Source organism: Cervus elaphus, chromosome 4 (genome assembly GCF_910594005.1).
Source record: "Cervus elaphus chromosome 4, mCerEla1.1, whole genome shotgun sequence".
Taxonomy (NCBI): Eukaryota; Metazoa; Chordata; class Mammalia; order Artiodactyla; family Cervidae; genus Cervus; species Cervus elaphus.
Window position 1 is genome coordinate 11,688,397 of NC_057818.1, and position 22,563 is coordinate 11,710,959.

Consider the following 22,563-nt stretch of genomic DNA (forward strand, 5'->3'; position numbering starts at 1 on the left):
CAGCTGCTGACGTTGTCCCGTTTCCAATTCACAGGAGATCCCACTGGAGGAGGCAGCAGAGCCGTCCTCAAGAGTAGACCCTCGATCCAGACCCTGTCAAAACCCTTTAAAACATGTTTTCATTGGTCCAGTAAATTATCCTTTCAGAAACGCAGCCTAAGAAAGTAGACATCAGTCAGCACAAGTGTATAAAAACAATTCCCAGAAGCTCGCTGACCTGCCTAGTTTCAATTCTAGGCTTGGTTAACAAAACATCTTAATTGCAGAACTCTCTGGGGTCTCTATCTGCCTCCATCTGGCCAACCCCCCACCTTCTTCCTGCCTGTGGGAAACATGGATTTTTTTTGCCTTTGTCCCACCTCTGTTCTGTCTCCTGGATGAGTCACACCCCAGGCCCCTCATCCATGTGACTTCCTGAGATAATAATGTAGGTTCCCACAAACCCGAGAAGAATGTCTTACCTTTTTGGGCAAAAACTGACCTAAGACAAAAACTAATTGCCCTCAGTTCTAAGACTAAACAGAACCTCTGCACAATCTATATTTTTTAATCTACAAGGTTATGGGCTAAAGTGTGCCGTCTACATCCGTTCAGTATTTCATTGAGAGGCGAATAGCATATACTTGAGGAGGCCTGGAGATTTGGCCAGCTGCACCTGTGTCATCCATGCCAGGCAGCACAACCAAATTTTTTTGTACCTCTTTCCCACCTGAAAACTTGGAGGCTGATTTGTAAAATGAAATTGAAATTGCGTAGTCCGTCTAAAAGCTTTCTATGGGTTTAATACCTATTTCTGGAGAAAGTTTAATGACACTTCTAGGTTTCGAAGTCAGCAGGAAACCTACAGTGAGGACTGTTGTATTTTCTCCAGTATCAAGCATAGGGCTCACATGTAATAAGAAACTCAATACTATTTGCAGAATGAGTAAAATTTCATGGCAACAGGTAATTGCTGGCCTATAAAAGTTCTCTTCCTTATGTTTCTACTATTGAGTAAAAATGATTTTTGTATGTATAACAGGCCAGACTCATTTCAAATGAAAATATTCATCTACAATTGCTCTTGTACATGAAGCACCAAGTTCAAGGCAGAAATAGCAAAGCCGGTTAACCATATTTTTCATACCTGCACAATTTACCTAAATAGAGATTGCCCAAGAAAGTTCCATCAGCAGTCTGAAAACTTTCTCCTAAGATTTAAAAATATATATTTTATGGTCAAGATGCTGCAGGATCCTCCCAGGACTAATTCATATCTGGCCAAGAAAAATTGCATTTTCCCATTTACATTCCAAAGTCTGAACTTTTATTTTATAAATGAATTTTCCCTCCAATTCAGAAACCACTGGCTGCATTACAAATTTTAATGCTACTATTATAGGACCATAATTTTAAAAACCCAGGGTTCTCCAAGGGCCCCAGCAGCATGCCATCTCTCCACTTTATTAAAATGAATGAACAGATGTACAATTTATTTCTACCAAGCTATCATCTAAATTCATAAGCTATTTCTCATGTGTCTGAAATCCACGTTGGTTTCCCATTTTCTTTGCCTTAGAAAAAAAATTACACTCCCTCATTTATCACTCTGGGGACATAAACGCGAAGTCTACTCTCCACTTCATTCACTTTAGACTAATATCCTCAGCACAATTTAAATCCCATCTCTTCAAGGCTATTCAATGCGAGTGAGGCAGTGGAACAACCAAGCCTCCAAATGGAAAACTCCTTGGCCATCTAGGTGCAAGACTGACAAGCTGAGTCACGTGAGCCGAAGGAGAGGGCTTTGCAACACGCCTTGACTCCGCTGAGATAGACTGGTCTACTAGTCTATGACAGTGTCAGTAACCGAAATGTATTTTAGCTTCTATCTTTATAGAACCCTCAGATCACCCTTATTTCCCGTGCACTGACTGTTGTCTGACTGACCGAGGGAGGCAATTATAGCTACATCGCTTGTTAATGGATGTTTTGCCAAGATCTGAAGACCCACTTGTTGATCTCAGATGTCCTTTAGATCCCTGTGCAGCCGTTTTTCTGGCTGTGTGAGCTTAGATGTATTACTTAACCTCTCTGAGATCTGATTCATTTAGCAATAAAATGGAGATAAGTGTACCCACCTTGTAATAAGGATGAAATGGCATAGAGCATTTCAAAGTCAAGGCCAACAATAGATGGCGAGCACAGTGGCAGGCGTGTGGCTCGATAAAGGGGCCATTGTGAGGATGATAGCATCCCAGAGACATATCCCTGCCCCCGTAACAGTTGGGTCGAAGTTACAGAGTGTCCCTTCACCCGCTGCCCTCAGTCTTGAATTTGCTGGCGTGGTTCAAGGGAAAAGGAAGGGAGGCATTTTGTAGCCAGCAAATGCAATCAATGAGTGTAGGCTGGAAAGGATACAGAATGAAGCCCTCAGGTTATCTGACAGAAGTCTGCTCCCCGAAGAATTCTATTTATGAGATTCTGCCATAACTGGGCAGTAAAACTAGCCTGAGTTTGTAGGTTGGCATGGAAATCTGCCCTGCATCCATAAATGCATCTCAGGTTTAGGGCTTTAATAAGATTCTGAGTGTCTCTTTTTTCTTTCCATGGCCCTGATGCCTGGAGAAAAACATCCTATTAACTTCATTTGCTGGAGCTCTATGACCATCCTGTAATTTCACCCATGGCTTGTCTTTTTCCCATGTAACATTCTGACAGGGGGCAGGGATGTGGGGAGGCTGGTTCTCCTGGTGTCTGGAAGACTGGCATAAAAATGATGAAGTTCTTTCATTTAGCAGAGACACAGCTTCACGTGGACAATGTCAACAGGGCAAGCTCCCCAAAGAGCAGTAACAGAGGGTGGGAAAGAGGAAAGTGACACCAGGAGGAGCCGTGGCAGTGGCATTTGTCAGCATCCATATGATAAAGTATTGTTGTGGGGGCCAGCTCCTGGCAGAGCTCTATCGGTGCGCTATGTGTAGCCCCCTCATTAAAGCGGCCGTGTTGCCTGCCACCAATGAGTTTGTAGGGCCCCAGACCATTCCTTCATCTTCGCTTGACCAAACCATGTGTCAAGGTCATGGACTCTAGACAACCCCCGACAAGAAGATTTAAGGGTATCATTCTCCAACGGGACAGAGTAATAAGGTAAACTGGTCCTTATGTCAAGTCTGCTTTGGGGTTTTGAAATTCCAGCAGGGAAGCAAATGCCACAGTCAGCAATGTGGTCAAGACTATAGAATGTTTAAAATAATGACCCGATTCTGTCTCAGAAGATGGAAACCAAGGAGGAGACCAGGTGGGGGAGGGGCTTCCTCTGCCAGGTTCCCAGCTGGCCCTCTGTTCACACTGTTGGTTTGACTAAGAGGGCCGCTTTCATTACTCCCAAATCCCAGTTCCATTCTGGGTCCTTTTATTCACAAGGCAGGGTGGAGTGATGTGCAGAGATTGGTCACCTGCGGGGATCAGATGACTAAGCTTCAGTTCCATCTCCCCTTCGCCAGACCTTGGATATTTCATGAGTTCCTTAGTTCTTTTGACCTCAGTTTCCTCACCTGTAAAATGGAGGTGTTGATGACAGTGGCCAGCAGCTTCTGCACAGGACAGGTTCAGGAGGTTAAATAAAGCGCAAAGTTACAGCTGGTCCACTGAGGAACTGGCATCCAGTCAAGCAGATTAGAAATTATCCTCAAGGTGAGCCACAGATGGTAACATTTTGTCACCTTTGAACCCATCTTACTGAGCCTAAGAGAAATCCCAGCACTCTTATGTGAATAAAGCCTACATCAGAATTAATTTTATTGCCTAAGAACCCCAGAATTGCCCCATTGTGTATGTTGGTTCAAGGAGTTGAAAAACATCCTCTCTCCTTATTCAATGTGGAAAAGCATATCCGAGAATGATTGCCTTGAACATGTTAGTGTGCCATCTTTTGACAGCCCTCACTGTCTGCTGGGCTTCTCAGGTGGCACTATGGTAAAGAAACCGCCTGCCAATGCAGGAGACAGAAGAGACGGTTTTGATCCCTGGGTTGAGAAGATCCCCTGGAGGAGGGCGTGGCAACCCACTCCAGTATTCTTGCCTGGAGATTCCCATGGACAGAGGAGCCTGGAGGAGGGCTACAGTCCATCGGGTCACAAAGAGTCAGACATGGCTGAAGCAACTGAACAGAAGCGACTTAGCACACACACATGTTAAATGCATGTTAGTTTTATAAGAAACTGCCAAGCTACTTTCCAGAAGGACTGTACTATTCTCCATTCCCACCAGTGATGTTTGAGAAATCCAGTTCCTCCACGTCCTCACCAAAATTTGGTGTTATCATTATTTTTAATTTTAACCTTTCTGATAGGTATTAGCCGTATTTCATTATGACTATAATTTGCATTTCCCTATATGACTAATGGTATTAGACATCCTTCCATGTACTTATTTGCCGTCTTTCTCTTTGGTAAAACATTTGATCATGTCTTTTGCCCACTTTCTAACTGGATTGTCTTCTTCCTGTTGAATTTTGAGAGTTGCTTTCATGGTTCATATATAAGTTGTTTATTAGAGATGGGGCTTGCAAATAATTTCGGTCTGTGGTTTATCTCTTTATCCTCTTAGTACAGTCTTTCACTGAGCAAGTGCTTTTAACTTTTATAAAGTCCAATTTATCATTCTTTTTTATTTAGATTTTTTATTTAGATTTAGATTAGTATTTTTGCTGTCAACTCTAAGAATTCTTTGTCTGGCAATTGGTCCTCACTTAGCCTAATACCTTCCAAGTCCATCCATGTTGTTGCAAATGGCATTATTTCATTTTTTTATGTTTGAATAGTGTTCCATTGCACAAATATACTATATATTCTTTATCCATTCATCTGTTGATGGCCACTCAGCTTGCTTCCATATCTTCCCTGCTAGTGTTCAGTCATGTCCAACTCTTTGTGATCCTTTGGACTATAGCCCACCAGGCTCCTCTGCCCATAGGGTTTTCCAGGCAAGAATACTGAAGTGGGTTGCCATTCTGTCCTCCAAGGGATCTTCCCAACCCAAGGATCAAACTCCCTCCTGTGTCTCCTGCATTGCAGGCAGATTGTTTCCCCACTGAGCCATCAAGGAAGCCCCTTGGCTGTTATAAATGGTGCTGCTATGGACATTGGGGCGCATAGATCTTTTTGAATGTGTCTTCTTCTAAAAGGTTTATATTGTCCAGTTAAGTCCATGGTTCATTTTGAGTTAGTTTTTACATATGGTAGGAGGTTGCTGTTGAGGCCCTTCATTTACCTTTGGGTGTGCAATGACTCCAGCCCCATTTTATGGGCATATGTGAGGGGCTCTGTTTCTGGGTTCTCTATTCTGCTCCATGGATCTGTGTGGCTTTCCTGCCACCAGTACTGCCCTGCCTTCATTACCGTAGCTACATAGTGAGGCTTAGCAAAGAATAGTTATTTTTCTTTTTCTAAAGTATTTTAGAAAACAATTTTAAATGTACTTTGAATTTGTAGCATTTTATCCCCTCCAAATTCTTTTCGGATTAAAACAAATTCATTTATTTCCGTTGTTTTTGAAGAACATTAAAGCGTCATATGGGCATGTAAAAAAGTACATGAAGTTGCCAATCTCTCAGCTCTCCTTCAGGCTGACCTCTGCTAACACGTTGGTTAAACTCCAGGTGTCTTTTGCCTTTGCATCTATCAAACCCAATTTTCTATATACAAAGATGGGATCATATTATTCTAACTATGTTGCAATTTTATCAGGATTTGTAGCTTTGTCCTTATCTGCAAAATTAGAGAAACAGTTATTCCTTTGTTCCCTTGGGCTACGGTGAGGATCAAATGACATAATGCATGTAGAGAGTTTTAGCCCAATGCCCAGCACAGAGTAAGCACTTGGTGAACACAGGCTGTCATTGCCAGTATTTTTGTTATTTTTACTTTTTCTCTTTTGGCCTTTGCTACCTGCTTTGAATGGTCCTGGTCTTTCTTAGTACAAGAAAAAGGCAGAGAAAAACGCCATCATATTTAGTCATTCAAGACAGTTGACAGAAGCCTTCAGGAGAATGGGTTCCTCCATCTCCCACCTAAGGTTCCTTCCAGCTGAAATGAATGAGACACGGGGTGTCACACCCTCTTGGTTTACTTCCATGAGTGGTCATTTCGAGCATGTCAGCAGCATCCCAGAGTTCCCACAGCCTTTACATGTGATTGAGCCCTGGTGATCGTATCCTCATCCTCTACACAGCCACCCACTGCCCACAAACTCTACCCGACCTCTCCTCCGAGTGGGAGCCCCGAAGGAAGATGCTCCATCCCCAGAGACTGCTTGCTAAACTTCCATATGGCTTGTCTCTTCTTCATGCCTTTAACCTGGGGAGGGGGCTCTGGCCAGACAAGGAGGAGAGCCCACCAGGTCAGCCCCGCCCTCCCAGCCCCTCACACATGCCAACATGGGGAGCTCCACCCGTGTCCTCAGCTCTGGCAATCTCCACCCTCAAAGATGCTGTAATCTCCTCTTCATCTCAGCTCTGCCCCATACATGCCCGTTGAATGTCCCACTTCCTCCTGATTCCATTAACCTAACACATTTTATTTCTTCTAAGTAACCCCAAGGTGTTTGCACCATCCGAAACAACAGATTTCCCTTCTGATCAATAATGCCAAGCAATTAGCTACCTTATCATCTTAACGGCTCTGTATCGTGATCTGTTTCATTGGCATCTCACAATTTAACCAGTCCCCTATGGGTGGCATTTTGGTAGTCCCGGTTTTTCCTTTTATAAATATCACAGAATTAAAAATGCTTGAATGTCTATCTTCATGGGGACATGTGAAAGATTTGCAGGATAAACTCTCAGAAGTGAAATGCCAGGTCCAAAAGGTATGAGTATTTTAAATTGCAGTTTATAGTCCTTTTTCCAATATGATCAAAATACTTTTAAATTACCTTCATGTTTTCCATCTCCTGAGCTATGCTGGTTTGTGCACTCATGTAGCTGGCCTGCCCTGCTGTGAATGGGCTCCAACGGACGAGGTTCATAGTCCAGGGATGCACCTGATGTGTGGGCACAGAACAGGGACAGAATTCCAGACCCAGGAAAGGGCTCCTGTTTGTAGCAGGGACCTCAGTAAAGTGAGATTCTGTGGGTCAACGGCCCAGCACATGACATTTAGTTTATACTATTACCATGCCCCTAATCAACATTAGTGCTGTTAGTCTGCAGAGCGTGGATTTCTTCAGAAAATAGGCATTTTGCACCTGACAATTTGACTTGGCTCAATTCGGCCAAATCCCCATCCTGCAGCCTGTGCCACCAACTCTGGGACCATGAAATCCTCTCTGGTGGCCCCTCCTCTGGCTGCTTCTTACACCAGAAGGAGGCAGTGCCTACCTATCACCTTTACCTGCTAATGAGCCCTGGAACTCACTGCCCTCAGGCATCATGTATTTTTTCTTTTCCTCCAGGGAGGTCTGTACCACACTGCTGTGAATTCAGGCCTCTTCTCTACTTTGCGGCTTAAATTATACTAACCTTCCACCTGTTCCCTGACTGTAGAAGGAACAAGGTTGCACACAGCTGACAGAAGAAGCTCACCATTGTAATTTGTTCCTGAAGTTGTCTTCTTCTTGCACTTGTGTTACTATAGCAACAACGCTAGATGTGGACTTGCTCAGGAATTACTCCCTTCCTGCAAAAGGTATGCATGTGTGTGCATGTGCATACGTGTGTGCATATGTTTGGGTGTGTGTGTTGCGTTGACTTATGAACCTCCTTGAAACCTAATGGTCCAGGGACTCCATTAAGTTCCATTCAGAAGTTGTTCTTATTGACAGAGAAGACAAATTGATGAATTTTTCCATGTTCAAGGGTATCTAAAAGGTGTGTCCACAGGAATAGCCCCTCCTGAACAATCACAAGGTGACATGTGAAGAATAAGTGTTGTTGAGAGTGGAGGCCATTAGCAGAGTGCTGTTTAGGGAGGAGGCTGGGGAGCTTCTCCAGCCAAAAGGAAGAGATTCCGTTTAGGTGTCCCCTTGGCTGGTCAACCACACCTGGGCCCAGAAAGTTACCAGCTACCATGCCTCTTACGGTCCTTTGCCGTGGGCAGGCCTTCTGAGATGCTCCATAAACACAAACTTCACATTAGGTAACTGGAAGCCAAAGACCACAAATATTTATTCGTTCTCTGGTTCACAAACTCTTCTTAAATGTCTGTAAAGGCAACAGAAAGATAAGTTCATGAGAACCAAATCCACCCCTTGGAAAGACCTGTGTGGGGTTAATGAAACACGACTCACCATCCAGACGTTTAACTTATACACATCTTCCTGTGTGTTCTCAAAGTCACGTGTGGATTCTTCATACAAGGTGGCCCAAGAGGAGAACAGCCTCCCAGGGCCACAAGAGCCTTCCATGCGGATGCTGTTGGAGACTTTTAAGAATCATCTGGTCTTCCCCGGTGGCTAAATGGTAAAGAACCCACCTGCCAATGCAGGAGATTCAGGAGACAGGGGTTCGATCCCTGGGTCAGGAAGATCCCCTGGAGAAGGAAATGGCAAATCACTCCAGTATTCCTGCCTGGAAATCCCATGGGCAGCGGAGCCTAGTGGGCTACAGTCCACGGGGTTGCAAAGAGTCAGACACGACTGAACAACTGAGCGCACACACATGCAAGGATCGTTTTGATCATATCCAATTGTGTCTAAAGCACTGAATTTAGAAACTGTTGTAAAAAGACTGCGCTTCATGGTGGTTATCATAGAGGTGATGCCCAGGGCCCAGAACACACCAGCATCTATTCTGAGGGCGGCAGTTGGCCAGTGGGCACCTTCACCCCTCCTCCCAGGGGTCCAGGCTGAGCCACGGAATCCTCAGTTCCTCCCTCTGCAGTTGCTCCAGGTGCTTAGACTGGAGGCTTCAGCCACGGGGTTCTATTGACATGGAGATCTCTATCCTCAGCTTCCACCAGCACCAGCCCTTGCAAGGTGGGAATCCTGGAAAGCAGATCGCCCAAATTTTCTGATTTGAGAAAAAGCAAAAGCAAGCCCTTCAGCCACCCCCACCTCTCTCTCTCCCCCTCTGTCTCTTTCTCCTGCCTCACTTGCTGTGTTATTTATTCCTATCTTCCTTGTCTCTCCTCCTGTCTCCCTCTCGGTCATCTCCCTTTCTCTGACTCTTCGTTGCGGTGCAGCAGTGCATTTCCCTGCCTTCTTTCCCAGCTCGCCTGCCCCCGCCAGCTCCCTCTTTCTCGCGCCGCCTCTTTATTTCTGTGTCTCTCTCCATCTCCGCTGTCTCCTCTCGTCTCCTGCGTGGTCTCCCGTGCTGCCTGGCAATTCCTCCTGTCCCACCCTGTCACTTTGTTGTTGCTGTTTAGTCGCTACTCTCTGCAACCCCACGGACTGTAGCCTGCCAGGCTCCTCTGTCCATGGAATTCTCCAGATAAGAACACTGGAGTGGGTTGCCATTCCCTTCTCCAGGGCAATATTCCTGACCCAGGGATCAGACCCGCATCTCCTGCATTGGCAAGTGGATTCTTTACCGCTGAGCCACCAGGGAAGCCACCCTGTCACTAAGGAGGGGAAAATCAAGCTGGAAGACTTCACCTTTTTACGTAAAAGCCCTTAGCACTGAGAAGCCGCTGTTTTCCACATCCACGTGCAGAGGGCTCCGTACGGCCCTCCCTCGCCGGGCCTTTCCTCCTGCAGGTGCAGGTGGAACAGCCGCAGGCTGCAGCAGGACCCTGTCTTGCCTCTTATGTGTGAGTTCCATGAAACGCCTCCTTGGCAGCTATTCAACAGCATGTTTTCTCATGTAGTTACACCTCAACAATCACTGACTGTATTGTTCCTGGATTGAAAATACATTTGCAGACCTTATTTATTTATTTATTTATTTACTTTTGCAGTCCTTATTTTTGTGCTCCCCAACCCTCCCAGCAACTTCCAATGGGTTTAGTACTTTCACTGCACTCGGGGAGGTGAGGAAATGCAGGCCCCTCTTGTGAAGGGAGTGAGCACAGTGGAGAGGAGGGAGGCTTTTGCGTCCCTGTGCATGTTTTGTTGTTCTGCTTTTTAATTGGAGCGTCTTGGACATGTTTATAGACTTGAGAGGTGGGCACGTTGGCAGGTAGGGAAGTAGGACAGGAGTTGAAGGTGGAAAGGGGGATGGGACGTGGGGGAGAAGTTCACCTTGAACAGGATGGAGACTGCCCCCTCTAGCCTCTCGGTTCCAGGCTGGGATGCTGGACATGGAAGGCGCCTGTGTTTTGATCTTTCTGCCCCTCAGGGTCAGGCAGCAAAGACCAAGCTGCCAAGGGTAGGCTGAAAGTTCAAGAGAAGAGGTCACAGATGTGATGTAGCAGCGAATCATCTGAAATCTGACTCTGAAGGTCTGTCCTGGGACCCCAGATCCTACATTTCTAACTGTCTCACAAGTGATGCCAACCCTGGGCCAGGGACCACACCTCAAGTAGCAAGGGTCTGGAGAACAGGGAGGGGAAAATGGACCACAGTTGGTAATTCTTTGCTGCCAAATAAGCTTGAGTCTGAACACAGTTCCAACAGGGCCAAATGGAAAAAAAATCCCTCTTTTCTGGTTTTCTGAGGCCCATCGAGAAAGCCCCATGAGTGACAGGGCTGCCGCCACTACCTGAAGGTCCCTGATCTCTGCTGCACCTGAGTCCACTTGATGCTCACAGACACAAACGTGTTTATGGAAAAGCAAGAGGCAGGCAAGTGTCAGGAAGACGGAAATGCAAGAAAAACCACCTTTCTTCTTTTACAAAAGGGATTATCAGTGGCTAATTCAAAAATTGTGGAGTAATGAAAACTACATCAATAATTTTCATAATAATTATAGTCTTTAGTTTTACCCTTGAATGTTTTTCTGGCAAAGTCTGATTCAATTACTCTGGAAAACATTATTATGCTATTTCAGTGTTTTTCCATGAGACTTGAGTCTAGACCAACTTGCTGATAAACCTGCCCTGGGGGATCTGTGGGCTGCCACTTACAGGCTGATACTTGTTAGGGAGCCCCTGACCTAGTTTAGTAAGATCAGTGATTCTCAGCCACGGAGGACTGTACACACACACATATACACACACACGGATGCATGCTGTCCTTGGACACCCAGCAATGTCTGCACACGTTTCTGATTGCTATGACTTGGGTGCTCCTGGCACCCCATGGGTAGAGGCCAGGGGTGACACTCAGCATCACATACAAGGCACTCTCCCCAACCAATGATTATCCAGCCCAAAATGTCACTAGCACTAAGCCTGAGAAACCCCGCACTAGATTAAAAATACAGTTAGGAGCTAAAATGTTCTGCTGGTCAGGACACCCCTGATGATATATGACACCAACTCTAAGTAGTTTATATAACAAGGGAAAGTTATATTGTCAGAAATATTTATTTAGCCAGACTAGGCTCCTGTAAAAATGACAACAAAAAGCCCAGAAGAGCAAAGTTTATTTCTCCGGTCACATTCCTTATAATGATGTGTACTGTAAACAAACATCAATTCTTTATTCTTTCTGTCTGTGTTCATTATCACAGTGTGCCTCTATTGCTTACTATGTGTCAGGCATTCATCTCAACATTTATAAATATTCTTGCTTAGTCATCATGATCCTATAATGGTAGGTACTATTATTTTTTCTCATTGTGCCAATGAGAAAATCAAGATACAGAGAAGTTAAGTGACTTGGCCAAGGTCACACAACCAGTAGGTGGTAGAGCTTCGTGGGGTGTTAAACATGAGTAACTTTCCGTCATTCATTCTTTTGAATGTGAAAGACAGACCTCGGGCACCTCTCTACCCACAGACTCCAGTGTGGCTCCACCCAAGATCAGAACCCAGAAGGGACAGAGAATGATTTTCCTAATCCTCCCTCTCTCACTGGGTCTGATTCCCAAAGGAACAATTCTCATCCATCTCTTCTCCCTGTGAGACTTGGATGTTCTCAGATGCTCCACAAGCCACCTCTGGGAAGAAATACGCAGAGATGCCAATGGGAATTACAAGTGGGCCCCTGGGGTCTATTTGAAACAGGAATCAATGGTGCAGACACAGATAATGGATTTAGAGCAGTTTCTTCTGACTACGGCATTTGGGATTTAAATATAAATTAGAAGCTATAAGTCAATTCCATGTGTGAATTTGTACAAATCCCTTGTAATGAAAGCAGAAGGTTTCTCTTGTCCTTATTTGTACTGGGGCGTTAGCATCAGGATTCTAACCAAGTGTGGCCGTTCTCCTACCGCTCAGGAGATTAAAGATGTACTTCCTCTAGTTAGAAGCAGCTGCAAGGGGCACGCACAAAGCAGGGCTTGTTCTCTGTGAACTCCAGGGCGCCCAGCTCATCTCTACATTAAGCTGAGCAACACTGCATGCAATAGGTAAAGGAGGCTGCTTTAGCGGGTTAGTCCAAGGAGACATGGCTCCCAAAGGTCCTCCTCCTTCCCAGCCCCTCCTGTGTTCAAAGAGGGAAGCTTCCATCCCCAAATTGCTTCTCCTCACATGGGACAAGGGGGCAGTGAGCTCTGAGAAGACAGTAAACAGTACACAGCCTCACATGTTTAAAAGGTACAGACCAAGGACTCTATGCATATTGATAAATGACATAAATCCCCACTGCCTCACTCACAGAGTCACCATGTGACCCAGCAATTCTGCTCCTAGGCATCTGCCCAAGAGAATGAAAACATATGTCCACAAAAAAACATGTCCATGAATGTTCAGAGCAACATTTCACAGCAGTCAAGAAGTGGAAACAGCCCACATGTTGATCAGTGGAAGAATGGACAGATAAAACATGGTCCATCAAGCAGTGGAATATTATGCAACTGTGAAAAGGAGCAAAGCACTGACACAGGTTACAACACGGATGAACCCTGAACACGCTGTGCTAATTGAAAGGAGCCAGACAGAGAAGGCCACGTGTTACGTGATTCCATCTCTGTAAAAATGCCAGAAGAGTAAATCCATAGAGACAGAGGTAGATTGTGGCTGTCAGGGGCTGGGGTGGTGAGAGGAGTGGAATGAGTGCTTAATGGATACAGTATTTCTGTTTGGGATGATGAAAACCTTTACCTCCAGGAGAAAGCCCTGTGATTTTCATTGGCAAATGTATTCTGTTGGTCTGTAAGCAACCCTGATAGGCTCCTAGAGCAAAGACTGTAAGAAATCTCAAGGATGACCCCTGCCACCCAATGGCATCCTTTGGCCCTCCCAATATCTGCTAGGACGTACACACATTGAAACGGATCCCTAAGATTGGTTTAAAGCTTGATCCTAACACTAGGAGGCGGCCTTAGGAGTCATTTCAAGCAGCTGTTCTCACCCTCTTTCATCAGAATCATATTGGGAAAGTTTTTAGACATGCAAATACCTAGCCCCACCCAGGGAAAATCTCTGAATGTGGGTGGGATCCCAGATACTAAGCAGATTTCAAGTGTTTCTGATGTGTAGCCAGTGTTATGAACTCCTGCTCTCCTGATACGCTACTTCTCAGATAACCAAACAGGGACCCAGAAGTCACACAATTTACCCGTGAATTAGAGGTGGATCAGAATTTACGCATTTTACTGAACTTTCCCCTCCTGTAAACTTATGGAATTGCATAAACCAAATTCTAAAGTCCTTAGAGTAGATCATGCTATTGTTAAAAAGAAAAAAAGAGTCATTCTTCACTCAGGTTCAAATGTTTATGGTTAAACATGTATCCCTGCAGAAAATCTCTTTGCTTCTCAAAATTAAATTATTTCCAATCATCCCATTAAATGAACATATGTATTTGGCCTTTTCTTTTGTTTTGTTTTTTTTTAAGACGAGAAGCTCAACTGAAGGAGAGATGTTAATGTCAGATAAAATAAAGTTTCCACGCAGGGCATTTGGAGAAAAAACAATGCAGGCATATTTGTTCCTTGGTTTTTGTTTTTCTCTCACCATCAAATGTAATATTTATTTCATCAGTTCCCTAAGGCAGTGCTTTTCAAATTTCTTTTCAGCTGCAAAATTTTTTCCAAGCAAAATCTTAGACAAGAGCTCTAATATACAAAACAGATAAAATACAGTGAACAGATTCCTTGGGCAGTTTCTGTCTTTCTTGTTTAGAGGAAAATACTTGATACATTGGTGGGACTCCTGCACCATCTCTCTATGTTCTGAGGAACATGGTTTGAGAACCCTGCCCAACAGCATTGTTTTTCTGCCAGTCTTCAGTGACTCTTATCTTTTCATTTTGTTCTGAGGAGAAAAAGCATGTTTTAGTACTTGAGTTACTTTTTCCTAAAAACTCACTTTTTCAGCTGCATCGTGGGTCTGTAATTGGCAGATGTGAGGAACTTCAGTAGGTGAGGTCGCGTGGAGGAAGTGTGCAAACCAAACTTGCTGGGCTGTTGGGCACCTAGGGAGTCAGAACCTGGCCAGGCATCTTCCTCAGAAGTCGGTACACAGCACCCCCTCTGTGTCTGCAGCAGCCCTGAAGATGGCTTTCTCCACCAAGAAAATGAACCAACACAAAAGAGGGTGCCCTGAAGGGGCGGGAAGACACTTTCTGCCAGAGCACGCAGTAAATATTGTTTCCGCCTCCTGCCCGTTGGCTCAGCCCCCTGCATCTGGGGGACACTTGGACTCTCCTCTCCTTGGAACAGCACCCTGGACACAGCCTTCCTGGGAGGCACACAGTTCTCCTCCCAGCCTGGGGCTCCCCAGGACTGGTGGGTCACATGCACTGAAGGATGTGTGCATCTGTTCTCCCAGACCAAGAACCACATTGCCTTGCAGGCCAGGAACCACGGAGAGTCCTCTCCACTCAGATCATGTTTCTTTTTCATTGAACTGCTATTCTTTATTATCATGGAACTCTTTCCATGTTCAGTTTTTCCATTTCCTCACCTATTTAGTCAGGGTAGCTTGAAACATTTAACTGAGAAAATGCTTGTGGAGACCCCTAATAGGTGCATCACTAACTGCCCTTTACCACGGCTACACGACACTCTCTCCACCCACGATAGAGACAACATGCAAGTACTTTTAGGGAAGCAAAAGACATCCCAGTAATTGTCAGTATAGGAAACTAATGTTAATTGGATCAAGGAAGGACTTTGATTCTGTTTTCTTAAAGAGAGTTTTTAACTGTTAGCAATAAACACTGAAATGTTTACAGATTCCGTGATGTGTCTGGGATTTGCTCCAAATAAGACAGGAATGGGGAGCAGAGGCCGTGTGGACGAGGCACACTGGGAGTGTGAGCTGAAAGGACTCAGTAGGGACAGCTGTCTTGAGGGCTGGCGGGTGAGCAGGTGGTCCTCAGTCAAGCAGCTCAGAGTCCCTTGTGGGTCTCTCTTGCTAATCACTTCCTGGACATAAAGTCTTCTTAAAATACTGAATAAACTTTGTGTAGAACTCTACACATTAAATTTTTATTTAAATATCATCTATGTTATATTGTGTGCATGTTATATATACATATGTTGTGTGCACATTATGTATACATTTACCTTTTATACTTTTACATTATATGTATTTTAAATATTTTGCATTATATTACATATATATTTGATCAGTCCTGGGTGTTCATTGGAAGGACTGTTGTTGAAGTTGAAACTCCAATACTTTGGCCACCTGATGTGAAGAGCTGACTCATTTGAAAAGACCCTGATGCTGGGAAAGATTGAGGGCAGGAGGAGAAGGGGATGACAGAGGATGAGATGGTTGTATGGCATCACCCACTCAATGGACATGGGTTTGGGTGGACTCCGGGAGTTGGTGATGGACAAGGGAGGCCTGGCATGCCGCGGTTCATGTGGTTGCAAAGAGTCGAACATGACTGAGCAACTGAACTGAACTGAACTGAACTGATATATATAAGGTACACATAAACATTATCTGTGAGCTGAATTAAAATAGCCTCCCATGTTTTCTTCTAAAACGTTTATTGTTTTACCTTTCACAGTTTCTGTATGGCGTGAGGTAGGGATCAAGATCCATTGTTTTTCCACCTGGCTATCCAGTGGCCCCAGCACCATTTATTAACATGACCACTAGCTGGAAACTAAATCATGTCCAAACACAGATGCATCCATAATGGGCCGCAGGTGCAGTCTGGGATGTATGACAGTGGAGAAATGGTAGGAATCTAACTGTTTGGATATGCCATGGGTGAGCAGCATGTATAAAGACAGGGGGTGACCAGGAGAGAATGTGTCAGTCTCCTGAGCTATAAGGCCCTGAGGGGAGAGAGAATGGTGTCCCTCTCATTGACTGCTGTCTATCCTGTGCCTGGCAGACTCCCTGACATTCAGTAGACATTTAATGACTACTTATTTAAGCAAGGTCTTGCATCTTTCTGTCCCAAGATGAATCCTAATTACAGATAGAAGGAAACCAGATATCCAGTGCAGCTGTCCCTTCTAAATGTGGGTGCGACAAGTTAACATCATTTGCCTTGGTGCTAAACAGCAGGACAAGGATAAGCAAATGTGTGAGGGTCAGGTCTATAAGACTGAAAAGCAAAGAGCTTCTTCCACATCCATCCAGGGAAATAAGAGATCTACACAAAACAACCACTTTGGAAGGCAGACTGTGATAAGAAGAGAAAGAGTCACAGGACTTTGAGCCTTATTCTCCAGTTCACTAGTAAGAATTTGATATGAGACAGAATGAAATCAATCATCACCACCACTGCTAACAAATATCGATTCCTTACTCTATGCCAGGCAATGTGCCAACATCCTTAAACACATGATCTTATTTACAGCAACTGTGGTTTCTACCCATTAGGTTATCAGCCAGATATTAGATTTTTTCCAACAAGCTGCATCCTTTATGTAAATACAGACTCATAAAAGAGTTCCCAAGCTCAGTTTCTAATGATGTCTCCATCACCCTTTTATCCTCACAAATAGAAACTTAAGTGTGTAAAACTTTCTAGGACCTTATCTTTTAATTTTCTCAAAGCCAGGGCCCAGCCAACTATATCCCGTCCTTTCAAGTTCAGCATCAGTTCTCCATGAAACCGCAGGGTTGGCAGCTCATGAACCTGGACTCCAGCAATCAAGCAAGCAGGCCTGCTGGTGTCCTATCCCTTAAAGTCATGAGCTGTCACTTCTCCCCACATGTGGCATTCTCGTCTGCTGACCAGCATTTCCATCTTCCGGTTAACCTTAACAAGCAACTCTTTGCCCTATGAGGAAGAACGTACATTCTCAGTGTAAATTAAAATGCAAGCCCCTCGTCCCCTGGTGATGAATGACCTTTGTGGCAAGTCTAGGTGGTCTCTTCCTAAGTGTCCATCACAGAACTCACCTCACCGTATCAGAGAAAAGAAAATGAGATAACTCAGCTCTGAGTTGCAAGACAGAGCTCATGAAACTCAGTATGTCCCAAGCCAGTCTGATTGTGTGAAAACATGTTTCACATCTCGTACTTGATTTACAGCACAATTTAACAGAAAGTAACTTTATCTATTTTTTCCAATTAAACGAAGTAATGTTATAATCAATAATTCCTCCTGCTCTGGTATGGTAAATTAATGTCTGTCTATTGTTTTTAAATCACAAAGTGAGCATTGCTCTAGAAATATAAAGTGGTACTATTTCGTTTTAATCTATTTAATTTTCCATTCTGAATTACATAATGGGGTTAAAACATTGAATAGAATTAATAGAATGAGTATTTAATTAAGCAGTAATGAGTTTCTAAATGGATGCTTAAGGAAACTGGCTTTATAGTTTATGCAAGAATCAGATAATGGTCTTAACAGAGACTATAATAATTGTGTTGAATGTTTTCTATATTTAAAGATTTTTTTTCTGAGTTCTCTCAGGAGTTGATTTAAACATATTCCAGTTGCTTGATTAGACCTCACTTTGCTCTCAAGGTAAACTCTAAACACCTTTCCCTGGCCCACAAGGCTCTGCATCATCTGACTGTCTCCTCCTCCATAGTCCAAGAGCAGAGGGTTCTCTCCAGCCACACACACCTCCCCTCTGCTCCACACACCTTCCCTCTGCCCCATGCTCCCTCCACCACCGGCCTCTGCACCTGCCATTCCAGATCCAGGAAGACTCCCACCTTTCACCTCACTAACTTCTCGTCTTCCTTCAGTTCTCAGGGAATTCTTCCCTAATGACCCTCGGTAGGCTGGGGCAGGCAATGGGGATCTTGAGTGGGCGTGAGTAACAACTGATGGAAAGCAGACGTTACTGCAGTCCAGATCTAGATGTGACCTGCGGCTCACTTGGTGACTTTGGACCACGCTGTTCCTTCCTCCTCTGAGCCTGCTTCTTCCTCTGCAACCTGCAGGGTCAGGTAGCACATGTGCTGCCATGTTCTGCTCCCAGGCACAGAGCAGACCGCAGTAGTCGATCACAGCACTCCTTCCTGCTGTCCCCAGATGCGCTGCCGGCCGCTCAACACGGCACCCAGGCAGCCTCGCGGTACACAGGGTGAATTCTCACGTCCTCACCTCAGTCATCCTTGGCTTGAACTGTCTTGCTTCTCCACCCAAACTGCATATTATCAATAGGATTATCTGTGCAGGTCAAGAAAATACTGAATCCCAGGCCTTGCCCCAGACCAACTGAATTGGAATAGGGTTAGTTAAAAAAAAAAAAAAAAAAAGTGTTTTTAAAAAGCCCTCAAGGAGACTCTAACAGGACTATGAACCACCAGTCTGATTTCAAGCTCTGGAATTTCATAATTTTTCTGAGAATGCAGGGAAGATAGAAGTTAACACTAACTTAAACAAGACTCAGAGGAATCCGGTCAAAATCATTGTCTCCTGGAGCTATTTCTGTGTGACAGCACCCTCCACATCCCCTTTACTCCAGCTCTTCTCCATCCGGTGTGTGTGTTCTAAGAATTTCCCAGCACCGCTTGTAGGGAAGGGAGACAACCTACCCAGGTTCACGCAGGTGTGAGAGACGAATGAGTTCCCATCCCCAGCCTGTCTCCCCCAAGGCATCAAGATTACGGCTTTTGATTAATGATTTGCAAGTCAATTAATCAGCCACCGCTTTCGGGACTTCATTTCTCAAATTACTTCTCTTTGAACATCAGGGCCTTCTGACATTGTCTTACTGTCTTTAGGTTCTCTTTCCTACTAATTGAAATTCCAGGATATTTCTTCTTCTTCTTGTCAGCTTATTGGTATTACTTGCTTATAAAATATTTGCAAATGGATTACTATTCACCTGTAGTGTGTCGGAGGTAAGCACAAAAACAATACTTTATGCTTCCAGCTCAAAGGAATGTGCTAATAATGATGGCTTGTGAAACGCAGTCTATGGGAAAGCTGATTTTTCATTTATTGATTTATTTTTTCACCACACCTACTTGCAACAAACATTTGAGATGTATTACAATAAAAACATAGTCACAACAAAGCTCCAAACAATTGATTTATTTGTTTCCTTAGAAAATGCTTTTCTAAAGTCCTGCTAGGTTGGGCCAGGGGTGGGAAGGATGAAGCTGGCTCCCTTCATTAGGGAAGATGGTACAGTCATGCTCCGGAGTCGCTCTAGGGCTTCAATGCCAGCGCGTATGAGCAAGAGCGCTCTGTTATCTGGTCCCCTGTCCTCAGGGTGGGTGGTGCTGTACGAGGGGAGAGGCGGCCGTGCAGTCATTTCTGTGCAACTTACCATGAGACCTTAAGCTCCGAGGGTTAGCACAAGGCCCTTAGCATGGCCTTAGAGGTCCCGCTGGGCCCACCGTTGGCCGGATGATGTCCTCCGAGGGAGAGCATGAGCAGCCTCCTCCCCAAGGCCTTCCCTGGCCTTGGCTGGCGGTGAGCCGGGGGTCCCGGGGGACAGGCTGGGGGCCGTGTTCTGCAGGGCTCCAGAGCCCTCCCCACAGCCACCCACTGGCCAGGCCCAGGCTTTGAGGCAGCGGGAACCTCTTTCCCATCCCCTTCTCCAGGACCTCATGGCGGCAGCCATCTGTCTGCGTGGGTCCCCGGGACCCGCCCCTCCCCCACACTGTATTTGGGCGGCCTGAGGACCCTGAGGGCTAGCTGGGTCCTGGGCTCCTGGCTGCCCCCGTGATGACAGCCAGGTAGGGTCTGAGGACCAGGCCCTGAGGGAGACGCCAACTGAGATCTGCCTCTTCAGCCAGGCCTGGGTGCTGGTGGGAGGACCTGTACTTGGTGCTGGATAAAGGTATGGGGGGTAACTGTTCCTCAGAGGGATCCCCTCCTCTAACCCAGGCCCCAGACCTCAGAGGGTGAAAGTTGAGCCTTCGGACCTTGCCCTTACTTGTCAGAACAGAGAATAACATTTGTTTTGGTGGAGGTTTGCAGGAACACCTGACCTCAAGAGCAAAGGATCTGACAGCAAGACGTTTGCCACAACTACCCATGCCCCTCCTGCACCTTTCCTAGAATAGGGTTTTGCTGACAGCTTTCCAGGAGTTTGCGGTTTTTTAAGGCATGAGCCACCCATCTCCTTGCAGGGCCCTCAATAAACGTGTCTCTGCTCCAGCCTCTGACATTTTGATGTTGTTTGGCCTCACTGTGCATTGGGCACACAGACTCACATTCGGTAACAGAGCTGCAAGAACAAATACATAAAGGCTCAAACTCAATCCAAGTCCGGGTCTCACTCAACAGCAGTTCAGGACGGGCTTCCGTCCAACTCCTCATGGTGCCTCAGGGACCCTAGCGCCATCCCTCCTTTGGCTCCACCTTCCCCTTGGGCCTCGTGGTCCTCTGCATCCAGGTGGGGAGAAGGAAGGGGGCCCGGAGAAGGCACAGCTCTTCTCCCAACCCTCACCTCCAGTGAGCCCAGGCCAGCCCTGGCCAACACCCTCTGATGAGCATTCAGCCCCATGGCCCAACATAAGGCTGCGAGAACCTGAAGCCTGTCATCTACTGGCAGAACACAGCATTGTGGTCTTGCTCTGTTTTGCTTTATCATTTAATGAGATGCGAGGGGTAACGTGCCCCATACCAGGCATGTCCTAAGAGCGCCATCCATGGTCTTTGCTGTGTCGTTGTTGTTGTTTTCCCAAAACAGTGACAGTTATGGTCTGCTTTGTTTACAGTTTCAAGCCACAGTCGAGGAAGGAGCCGTGGGAGTTATTGTCAACTTGACAGTTGAGGACAAGGACGACCCCACCACGGGGGCGTGGAGGGCTGCCTACACCATCATCAATGGGAACCCGGGGCAGAGCTTCGAGATCCACACCAACCCAGAGACCAACGAGGGGATGCTCTCCGTCGTCAAAGTAAGGGTGCCTCCAGTGCTCCTCCTTCCTTGCCTGAGCACCCAGGGCCCCCAGCTGAGGATAAATCAGCCCCAGTCTCCCCCTCCCAGAACTAAAGTAGAGAAAGTCTCCCACTTGAGGGAGTGCTTTTACCCTCACAGCCTCAAAACCAGCCTGTTCCACGTGCGTGGAACCTTAAAACACATTCTCCAGACATTTGATAGTTATCAAACATATGTAAAAATGGGACCTGTGAAGGTTTTCTAAGAATTCATACTCAAATTGTGGATTATCACATTTCCTCTCAGTCTTTCTTAGCAGAGTCTGGATTACTCTCTTAAACACAGCAGATAGTTACCACACAGGGTGATCCTCAGTGTGAAACTGCCCGTGAGCACGTGGTCTGCTGCAGGGAGTCCAAGAAGGAAGTGGGACCACAATAGAAAGGGAGGGCTTAGAAACGTGGATGGGAGGGGTGGCAGCAGACCATGAGTGGCTGGTATCCCCCTGTCCTGGAGGAAGGGGTCTGGGAGGTTCTGGGAGAGCTGCCACCAGACCAGGACATCTGCGGAATACAGCCTCTTTTCTGGGGGCTGAAGCAGTTTGCCCGGGAAGCAGGCAGCAGCTGTATTTATGGCAGCCATGTGTGTGGACAAAGCAGGAATGTTGCTACCTGCTCCCGGTGTGCCCTCGGCTGAGATGCATAACTGTTCTCTGTGCCTGTTTCCTCGTCTGTGAAACGGGGGTGCCGGGACAGCCCACCTCTCCAGGCTGTTGTGAGAAAGTCGCCAGCTCATACTCGATGGGCACTTGGTGCCTGTGTGTGTGTTTCCAGTGGCTGTAACAGTGACCACCAATATGGAGGCTTAAAGTCTGAAATCAGGTTCATGGGGCTGCAGGTGGTGTAGCTGGCTCCTGCTGGAGGCTCCAGGGGCAGTGGTGGGGAGTGGAATTGATGTGTCCTCACCCTTTCCAGCTTCTGGAGCTCACCTGCATTCCTTGGCTCGTGGCCCCTTCCAGCATCTTCAGAGCAGTACCCCAGCATCTTCCTCTCTGACTCTGAGCCCACAGATGTGGCTTCCATCGCCACATTTGCTCCTTCCTTTGACTTTCCTGCTTCCCTCTTTCAAGGATCCCTATGGTTCCGTTGAGCCCACCTGGGTAATCCAGGATTCTGTCCCCAGTTAAGGCCTGTAGTTTAATCACATCTGTAAAGTCCCTTTTGCCATGTAAGGTAACAGTCGCACATTCCAAGGATTAGAACATGGACATATTAGGAGTGGGGTCATTATTTAGCCTAACCAGGCTGTATAAACATTTGCATCAACAAAGTTCCATAATGCCGCTGGGAGTAGGACCCAGAACCACTAAGAATGTCAGA

The 22,563-nt window shown here is 45.9% G+C and overlaps 1 protein-coding gene across 2 annotated transcripts in view; it reads left to right on the top strand.

The window, feature by feature from the left end:
* The window catches only part of CDH13 (cadherin 13), a 981,031-nt gene that overhangs the window by 868,509 nt on the left and 89,959 nt on the right, over positions 1–22,563 (top strand). For both annotated transcript variants that reach the window (XM_043898157.1, XM_043898156.1), the window contains one exon: positions 21,021–21,203. In XM_043898157.1, coding sequence (XP_043754092.1) covers positions 21,021–21,203 — 183 coding nt within the window. The remainder of the gene's footprint in view (positions 1–21,020; positions 21,204–22,563) is intronic.